At 40.1% G+C, this 10,640-nt stretch overlaps 1 protein-coding gene across 1 annotated transcript; it reads right to left on the reverse strand.

The window, feature by feature from the left end:
• LOC109839194 (zinc finger MYM-type protein 1-like) lies at nucleotides 7,145–9,852 on the reverse strand. The gene is made up of 4 exons (XM_020407624.1): nucleotides 9,459–9,852; nucleotides 7,935–9,125; nucleotides 7,325–7,837; nucleotides 7,145–7,257 (listed from the first exon to the last, which is right to left on the reverse strand). Exons 1-4 carry the CDS (start codon nucleotides 9,850–9,852, stop codon nucleotides 7,145–7,147), a joined length of 2,211 nt encoding a protein of 736 aa, XP_020263213.1.

The raw sequence follows: 10,640 nt of genomic DNA on the forward strand, positions 1-10,640 counted from the left end.
AATGATCAAGAGAATGGTCTATAGGGTAGATGTTACCTCCGTCGCTAGCGGAATCATCACCAGCCAAATCCATCTCAGATACTCGCGGATCTGTACGCAGATCTGCACACGACTTGTGGTGTCGCCTGAGTAAAAGGGCGGAATTCTTCTTCCTTGTCAGCCACTGTCCCTAAAACATCAAACAGTTGTCAAGATTAATAACTCTGGAAGACAGAGGGAAAAGATAGATGATTAACCTCGCTCGAAATATTCCTCGAAATCTTTAGGATCTTCGCCTGAGGCCTCTTCAGCAGAATTGAAGGTCTTTTTTCCTTATTCGTCAATTCGACGAGTCTTGCTCCGCGTCCTCTGTGACCGAGCATCTTCCCGAATCACACGAGAATCAGCCTGAGAAGCCTCCTCTGCCACTAACTCTGCAATCGGCTTCACGGGGACGGGTTTGTTAGCTGCTAACAACCACCTGCAGCTTAAGAAGGTGAGATTCAACTGCCGCTCAGCACTCGGGAGACTGAACTTAGCACCAGTACAGCCCAGGGTAGATATGGCTCTATGAAACACTGATTCCTCACCCGGAAGGTCAGATAACCCGGCCTAATGTTCATTAGCCAATTAAAGCAGCCGATATCTAAATGAGTTCGATGCCCCCTCGGCCTCTCTTCATCAGTCAAACACTCTCCATATTGGCTAAAGAACCGTGGGAAGCAAGTGGAAAATACCCAACACTTGTGGACCCGTAGCTGCTTCCTGACTTCAAGGAATCCTCGCCCCTCCCACCTGCCATTCTCAAACAACTGTAGTAGGGGAACAGAGCGGTCTGTGGTGTTAGGTACCGACATCATATCAGAACGATGAAGGACGAACCAAGCCATCAAATAAGTGTATGGAAGCTCCACCTTAATAAGAGGAATCCGAGCCGACGGTACACCTTCTTTCTGTGTGAAAGCACTAGAAATCTGTCGAAGCCCTCTATGAATGTTAGCTACCATCACCGGAAGAAGCGAAAGTTCCTTCTTGTAGGCAAGCTGAACCGCTGGGTAGAGCACTTCCAATGGCAAAATGTCACTGGACTGATACGGGACCACGCATTTCTTTAACCAGATGGCGAGGTAACCGGCAAGAAGGGTCATCGGCTGAATTGATGTGGTCGCATGCCATAAGAATGATTTAAACTTGGTCCCTGTAGGAAAGCCACTCTCGGGACTGCTAATGGTGTAGGAGTGAGCGTCAATCTTCTTCAGCAGACCATTAACCTCTGAAGGAGTAAGCGTTGCCAGCTCACAAATAGCCTCGCCAGAATTGCCCTCTAGATTTCTGAACAAATAACACGCGAACTGCTTCAGGCTCACCTGTGACTTAGTCCTCTTCACTAAAGGCTCAGACTGCGCCAAAGCAATATGGTAGTGACATGTGAGATCCCATAAAGTCTCGTAGCGGCTGGGCATGCGGTCTTTCAGCTGACTCAATTCATGGTTGGAGGGAAAGTACTCCTGATATAGCATCTGGCCCATTGGCAAACCAGAAATCTTGTGCATCTCATGGAGAGCCAAGCCCAACTCTCCGTGCCTAGTCAGAAAAGTGTTCGAATCCGGGTTATAGAGCTCGCACAAAGCGAAGAAATGTTTAGCGCTGAAGGGTAAACCGTACATGGTGGCACGAATAGCTGCATATAGACCACAAGCGTGCAACTCCTCGCTCCATCGGCTTAAGACGTAGTTCGTCATACGAGTCCACCAAAGCTTGTCTGAAGAATGGACCCAGCCATAGAATCTATGGCGCAACGCAGGCATCTACCGTCCTAAGTCGGCAAGACGATTCTTCAAAGTAGAAGCAGAAGCAAGAAACTCGTTACGTGGCGGTGTATCTAGCCCCAATACTCCAGGACGCAATCCAATGATATGACTCCTGCTCGAACCAGGAGTTGCCTGATGAGTAATATAGCCACAGTGAACGCTCTCATGCTCCTCCGTCAAACGCCACGGCATCTCCCGTGTCACGGCCTGACACCTGAGCTCAGTCAATGAGCGGTGACGAGAAATCTTAGGCAAATATAGAAAACCCTCGTCATCTTTATGAAGCCACTGCTCGGCATCAATAAACACTGCATCAGGATCTTTAACAGAGTCACCGAATAAAAAGTCAGTCTTCCTGAGAGGCTGAACAGAGCTGGTATCCTTCACGAAAGGCGCATCAGTAATCAACTATCGAAGAACTCGATGTCCACCTTCCTTCACCACTTGGGCAACCTCTGTCAACGTGCCCGAAGCAAACTGAGGAGTAAGTGGAATAGGTGAAAAATCATCGGAGGTTGAATAATACTCGTCACGACGCCCGTCCACTGCATGAGATGAGAACGCTCCAGAGGGATATTCCACTGAAAACAAGCAATTAAGAGTTTGTTAGTCTCAGTTATAAAAGGAAGTTGAACTCATCTTACAAATGGGTAAGATCACTGCCTTATAAAGGGTGAGACGATTTGGCCACATTATGCATTCATAAGATAGGGTATATCAACAATATATCACTGCCTTATAAGACACAATGCAGCTTCAAAGCGCCCCCTTTATTTTTGAGATATGGTTTTGACCAAGTAAAACCTATCTTTTAAAGCGTCAATCCTCACCAAGGAGAATCAAGGCTCTTCCCAATTGTCTCACCAAGGAGAACAAAACGGGGAAAAAGGATTAATCTACAAATTTCGAAATACGCCAAAAAAAAGAGCTCACCAGTATACGAGGGAAGCACGCCATCATCCGACGCAGTAGGAGATTGACCTCTCGGGATATGCGACATGGTGATCTGCAAAATAAATCAGAGGATCGGATACAGAAAAAATTTCAGTTAGGGTGACAAACTCTAACCCTAAAATTTTAGCCCCTCTTTATTGCAATTAAACCCCTCAGATCTCCAAATTCTACCCCCTGAAATATGAGCTCGGGACGTTAAATCACAACCCTAACCCTCATATGCAATCCCACAAATTCATATACTGAATTAAACATGAAATATGCCAAAATTATGGAGGATTTACCTGAGGAAAAGCTCGAGGATCCAACAAAAATCAGATCTTGAAGGAGGCTTGAATCACGTGCTCGAGGAGCCTGAGAGAAACTTTATATATGGAGATTTTGAAGTATTTTCAGTCTAAGATCAAAAGGAAAGGTAGATCTTAGACGAATTTTAGGGTTTGAAGGAGAAAGGATGCACGAGGGAAGAGAAAATTCCAAAAAGAGGGAGAGGGGGGGCCGGCCTTATGAAGGAGAAAAGAGGCTCTTTTATAGTGTTGAACCAGCCTTGAACCGAACCAGACCAGGTTGAACCAGACCAGACCAGGCTAAATCAGTTCAAATGAGGCTGAACCAGACCAAACCAGGCTGAACCAGACCAAACCAGGATGAACTAGCCTGAACCAGGATGAACCAGGCTAAACCAGTCCTGAACCAGTCCTGAACCAGTCTTGAACCAATCTTGAACCAGGTACCAGATTTGAACCAAAATTCAAATTAGAGCTGAACCGAGTATCGAAACGACTTCAAATCGACCGATGGTTCAGTCCCTTATTTATTCATTCCTCTCCCACACATTCGGAAGGGTCGGAAGATTTGTTGAGCCTAATTACTGCCTTTTTGGGTCATTATCGGGCCGGTTCAGCTCCTTCGGACATGAAAAGTACTCCAATAAGGTATACGAGTATAAACTATTCCCTATTTTTGTTGAGAAGTTTCTGGAGAGTATTTTTCCAAAAATATTCTTAAGGATTAAGGTATACGAGTATAAACTATTCCCTATTTTTGTTGAGAAGTTTCTGGAGAGTATTTTTTTAAAAAAATATTCTTAAGGATAACTCAACAATGCTCCGAAAAGTATAAGAGTATAAACTGCTTCTCAAGACTCCAGCAGACGTACGAGTATAAACTGTGTCAAACACCGGACAACGCGTTGCAAATGAAGACTCAACGCCAACAATTGATGGTCGGTTCTATGTTGAAGCAGCAAACACGAGCTAAAAATCAGAAAATTAGGAATTGACTTCAAGTTCAAAATTCCGACAACGGTCAGACAATAAATGCAGCACCGGAACTCTTGCAGACATTCGACAAAGTACCGAATAGCCTGGAGGATTAAAAGAATCAAGAATAGAAGCCATTCCAAGGTCCCGTTACACCGATTGAAGGTTGGGACAATTATATCCAAAGTATTCCAGACTCTTCTATAAAAGAATGAGGCTGAAATACTTTGGAGGGGGTATCTGTAGGCGTATAAAACTGCTTATAGGTCCCTTAACACAGCTCGGCACGGTGATTCGACAAACCAACGAACCATCGGGCGATATATCCAAGCATGATCGTTAGACCACAACACCAAAGCGGATTTACTGCTAAATCAGGATCCGGACTGCCAAATTAGAGTCCAGATCAACAAATCTAGTTCGAATGAAGCGCAAAACCAGAAAACGGTAAAACCAAACACCTGGAGGGCTCGGCCGAAATCGAGCCACCTCTAGGTGGCTCGGTGGCCGAGCCCACCTAGGTGGCCGAGCCACCTAGGTGGCCGAGCCACCTAGGTGGCCGAGCCACCTAGGTGGCCGAGCCACCTAGGTGGCCGAGCCACCTAGGTGGCCGAGCCACCTAGGTGGCCGAGCCACCTAGGTGGCCGAGCCACCTGGCCGAGCCACCCAGATCTGGGCCCAGATCTGAGCCTAGATCTGGATTGAAATACCTATAAATAGAGAAGGAGGTTGGATTTTTGGTTAAACTTTGGAGGTGAAACTCTGCTGTATTGAGAATTAAACTTTGGAGTTTTGGAGCTTTGAAGACTCGGACTTTTCAGATCTGGTTCTTGGTGATCATCCACGTCAAATAAGGCAGGAGTTCGAGAGAGATCAGATCTGAGATCCACACGGTCATCCTCCGGATCAAAAACTTGGTTTTTTGATCCCGAGAAGAGTATCGATTTCGCTTGGTCGATTTCGATTACTTAGGGCTATTATTTCCTTGGTGAAATAATCCCCTCGGCTGTTATTTCCTTCGTGAAATAACACCCGTCATACCGTGTAGATCCTACCGGATCAAGATCGTGCGGTGGTCCACGGATTAACCCCGGCGCAGGCAAAGAACCCACACAAGCAAGAGACCGCAAAACAGGATCTTGTGATTTGTTCCAGAAAAGAAAAGTTGTAATCTTTTAAGATTTTTCTTTTTCTTTGATTTTGTTGTAACCGAATCTTTTGTAACCGATAAACTGTTGCTCAAGAAAACAATGACATCAATGAAAACAATGACATCAATGAAAACAATTTTTCCCGCGAACATATATTATATATGTTATCACTTGTATTTTTATACACAAAACCCCTTCCCCCTGAGGGTGGTGGAGATGTTCTTGCTAGCACTTTAATGCTACTTATTTCCATTTTTCAGGTAGCGAGTCAGGTATCCAGAGAGTCGTAGGTTGACGGAGATTCAATCTAGCTCACTGTCATCTATTAGTAGTTTATTAGTGCTCCACAGTGGTTTATTATTTGTTTTCAGTCTTTAGAGATGTATTTCATGTTGGAGGCTGAGTGCCTTAGTACTGTATTTAGAAGACTCTTGTGTTAGAGATTTATTACTCTTATTTCAGACTTATCAGATGTAATACTTATCTTCTGTTGGAACATGATTATATTTATTATTGGATATCTCTTCTTTATATTATGTTCCTTGTATTATTTTACCTTTACTCTATTTGCTTGTACCCGTACTTTTTTTATTTGATTCCACTAGAGAGATATTTTTGTGATGATAAACATGTTATTGCACAATGTTGGGTGCATGTCATGTTTGACATCATTGGGTTCACCTTAGACTGCAGCTTTGTGTGAAACCAGTGGCGTCACAATAGAAAATTTGAAGAACAATTTTATGCTAGTTTTGTCTTTGTCAGAAGCACACGTTTTCTATCAATTTGGGTGCTAAATAGATCCTAAAACTCCATCAATCCAAATGACAGCTCACATAAAACCGTGATTTATCAGAGATTTAGGGGGTGTTTGTTTCAAATCTTGTAATTTTAGGATATGGATTTCACCATGAGATTTGAAATCCATAGGTGTTTTGTTATGAGTTGGGATTTCTAAAATATTATTTGTTTCATTAATATTTTGGGATTTAGAATACTACAATTTGTAATATTTTGTTTATTTCAAGCTCAAATTGTAGCATTACCAAATGCCAAAAATTTATAATATGATGAATATGCTATCTTGGTGAGGTTAACTCCCACAAAAAGATAAAATTGAGATTTGTCAAATCCTCTTCAATTGAGTGGTAAACACACCCATTTATGGAATTTGTCAAAATCCTCTCCAATTGAGAGGATTTGACAAATTTTAAAAATTGGACACTTTTTGCACTTTTGGGATTCAATATTCTAAAAATTTTCTTAAAACAAACACCATATATGGAATCCCAAAATACAAAAAAAATCACTTTTTAATTCCAAAACTTATAATCCATACCAAATGCCAAAATTTTTGATGAAACAAACACCCCCTTAAAGTATCTTGTATCCGTTCATCTCTTTTTACACCTCAAATTCAAGACATATCGCGTCCTATCGACCCCGGACCAAATTGAGCGCACCCTGGCCGTGGATAGTCAGAAGTAGCATGGCCAAATCCGACTTGATTTATAAATTCCTAATTTTCCGTTGCGATTCCATCATGACGCTCATAAATTAAACGCCAAGAATCAACAAAGCGCACTCAATATTTTCACCACGTTCCATTCGCACGTTGCGGGACCCAATATTCTCTGAAGACGTAAATTGTTGTCCGAGTGCGAGTGAAAACAGATGGAGACTTTCCCACCTCGCTACTCACCGGTTCATCCTGTCTCCCTGTTACCTAACCCTCCCTCCTGCAGAGCCTGCAACAGCGGAGATTTATGCTAGCGGACCAGAGCCGGTCCTAGGTTTTCTAAGGCCCAGGGCAAATTTTCTCTGTGTGCCCCATTTATACAAATTAAACAAACAAATAAATAAATTATTAACTAATTAACTTTATTAAAATTATAAGATTTTACAAAAGACAATCTTCTTTTCATTGCATTAAAAGAAGGAAAAAGAGTACCTCTGGATTGTAAACATTGCATTAAAAAGTGAAAAACTACATATTTGAGTCTACATGCTTCCTCCCAAATCTCCATAAGCATTTCTTGATTTGATCAATCTTCTTTTCATCCTCCACAATTAATCGAAGCAAAGAATCATCACATGTACCTACAAAATAAAAATAGCAATGAAATCTCAACTACAAAACATCATTTAAAATGTCTTCTTGTTGCACTTTTAGATGCAAAATCATCAATTATACTATCATATTTAATGTTCTCTAACATATCCTTTTCAATGCATAATATCGCTAATCCATTTAGCCTATCTTGAGTCATGGTGGTCCGCAAGTAAGATTTCAATAATTTTAATTTAGAAAAACTTCTTTCAGCAGATGCCACAGTCACAGGTATAGTCAATAATATCCTATAAGCAACCATTACATTAGGAAACATATCCACACTCTTTACAAACTCAAGAATTTTAATGGATGTCCATGGTTTATCTGTTTCATATGCTTCTTTTGGTAACATCACTTGCAACACCTGTAATTCTGAAAATAAGTCTCTTGCATCAACATCGGAAACATCACCATGTTTTAAAGCATTTTCAAGATTCACACAAAAACTTTTTAATTCATTATCATCAAGCGAAGTCAATTTTGCAGCATCAAATAAGAACCCAAAAATAGATTCAAAACAATGCAATTGTTCAAACCTATTCTTCAATTCACCAAGAGCAATATCCACTATAACAAGAAAATAATCAGTTCTAAATGATTCTTCAGCTGATTGTTGTTCCCTATCACTATTGGAAACCTCATCAAAATGCCTTTTTCTACAAACTTGACGTTTTTTTTGGAAATATAGGCTCAATTCCCATATCAAGGGAAATTTGCTTAGCATCAATCATGGCAGAAACAAACCCATTTATTCTATAGTTTTCAAAAAATAACACAAGTCCTTCTAATTGTCTTACAGCAGCATCAAGACGCATGTCTTCAGATTGTAACTTTTTACTAACTAAGTTAATCTTATGCAAAATGTCATGCCAAATAACCAAACTTAATATAAATTCAAAACTTGAAAGCTCTCCTGATGCTAAACTTTGAGCATCCCTACTCAATTTGGCATCTTCACTAATTTCTGTTAATTTAAATAAAGCTTCTCTAATTTGGGAAGCTTGAGATTTTATTGCTTTGACACTTTCAATGTGACTTTCCCAACGTGTAGTTGACAATGATTTCAAAGTCAAACCATCTATGTAATCAAGTAACACATTCCATCGCTTTGTTGAATTAGAGAATACCGTATATATGCATTGACATGCTCCAAAAAAAGATTTTGCTTTAACACATGAGTTGGCCATATTACAAACTATTAAGTTGAGACAATGAGAACCACATGGCATGTAAAATGCTCTAGGATTTATATCAAGTAATCTTTTTTGTACACCTAGATTTTTTCCTTTCATATTAGAGCCATTATCATAACCTTGTCCCCTCACATCATCAATATTAAGTGTAAGCGACTCAATTACATTTTGCAATTCATTAAAAAGTCCTAATCCAGATGTATCTTCCACATTCAGAAACTCTAAAAAATACTCTTCTATATTTATTGGAGTACTTGAAACATCTACACACCTCAATATTAAAGTCATTTGTTCTTTGTGACTTGCATCAGGAGTACAATCAAGAATGACAGAAAAATATTTAGCTGTTTTTATTTTTTCAATGATTGCATGTTTAACATTTGATGCTAAAATAGCTATCAACTCATTTTGAATTTTATGGCTAAGATAATGATAATGAATCTTCTTATCTTGAATGAGTCGAAAATGGTGTTGCATTACTAGATCAAACTCTGCAATCATTTCAAGCAGGCCTAAAAAGTTACCATTACCATCTTCATAAATTTTTTCATTTGTTCCACGAAAAGCCAAATTATGTGTAGCAAGACATTTCACAACAGCAATGATTCTGACAATAACATTTTTCCAGTGTAGTGTATCTTTCTTGATTAGCTCTTGTAATTCTGTATCAATTGTTTGATTTGTTTTCAATCTGATTTGCAATTCAACACAAGACCTCAAGTTAGTGAGGTGTCAAATACTGCTTTCATGTTGTTTAAGCTTCTCACCAAGATGGTTTCAATCTCTAATTCCTTCACTAGTTAACTGACTTCTAGAATTCATTGTTTTAAACAACTTACAACAGAAACAAAACACTTTATCCAACTCCTTTGAGTACACTAGCCATTTTCGATCCTTAGTTTCCCCATTTGGTAACGTACGAATATAATAATTTGAAGAAAAATGTCTATTGTGTTCGTCCATGGGGAATTTGAGATTAGTTTCTCTTAGGGGACCTTTTTCTACAAGTAAATCTCTCATTTTTGCATCAAGATTATCCCAAACTCGTGGATCATAAATGTTCAAATCAAATCTTGTTTCGGGACATTCATTTTCATGGCAATGTTCATCAATATTTTCATTTTCATCAAGGAAAGGTTCATCACTATTTTCATTTTCATCTAGATCACCAATTTCTTCATTCACATCATTCTCATTTTCTACTAATTCTTCCAATATTGGGTGTTCATATTCATTTGGTAAATCATCTTCATCTAAATTTTCAAGTGAAGCATTGGTTTGTTTAACAAAATATTTATTCAAAGATCCTCTTAAACTTTGAGCAATTTCATCATTTTTTTTCTTTTTTTGTCTCTTGAGATTTCCGGAAAGTTGTTTCTTAGGAAACATTTTTTAATTTTTATAATAAACACTTAACAAAGAACAAAGAACAATAAAACCTGGATTTTGAGCATATGTTCTTCACTTCTTCCTCTTGAAACTTCCAATTATAAAGATCAAGAATCCCAGCCAATGTTTCTGTTGAATCAAATGTTTGCGGAAAAAGTTGCTGTATTCATTGCTGCATTCATTACAACTTCGATCGTTACAATGAAACAAAAAGATAGCCTTTTTATAAGACCGGTACACAATGAAAACAAAAGAAATACAACTCTTTTCAAACAAACGCAAGATCCGTTTATCATCTCTTGCTTGCGTGGGTCTTTGGCCTGTGACGGGGACGTTGATATCCGTGGACCACCGGGCAATCAGATCTGCTCCGAGAAAATCTGGCAGAGCTTCGTCTATCCGCGAAGGGATATAGAAGCAGAACTTCGTCGATCCGCGTGAGATCTAGAAGTTTATAGCGTCTATCTCGGCTAAGCGAGATATGCGCTCTACTTAGTATCACCGCTAAGGGGCAACACTAAGGAAAAGAGAAGGGGTGAATGAAGAAGAAGACTCCTTTGCTGTAGACGGCTCGCTCACTCCTCGCTGCAGCAGGGCTTCGCCAAGGCTCTCCAAAAATCCTCCTCCATCTCTCTAGCCTTTCTCCAAGACCAAAGATTTCCAGCCCTTTGAATGAGGACCCAAGGGGTCTATTTATAGGCCAAGAGGAGTGAGGGGGGGTAAAAAAGTGAGGACACCCCTTGGGGTGTCTCGGCCAGGCCGAGACACCCCTTGGGTGGCTCGGCCAA

The sequence above is a fragment of the Asparagus officinalis genome, chromosome 4 (genome assembly GCF_001876935.1).
Source record: "Asparagus officinalis chromosome 4, Aspof.V1, whole genome shotgun sequence".
Classification (NCBI taxonomy): Eukaryota; Viridiplantae; Streptophyta; class Magnoliopsida; order Asparagales; family Asparagaceae; genus Asparagus; species Asparagus officinalis.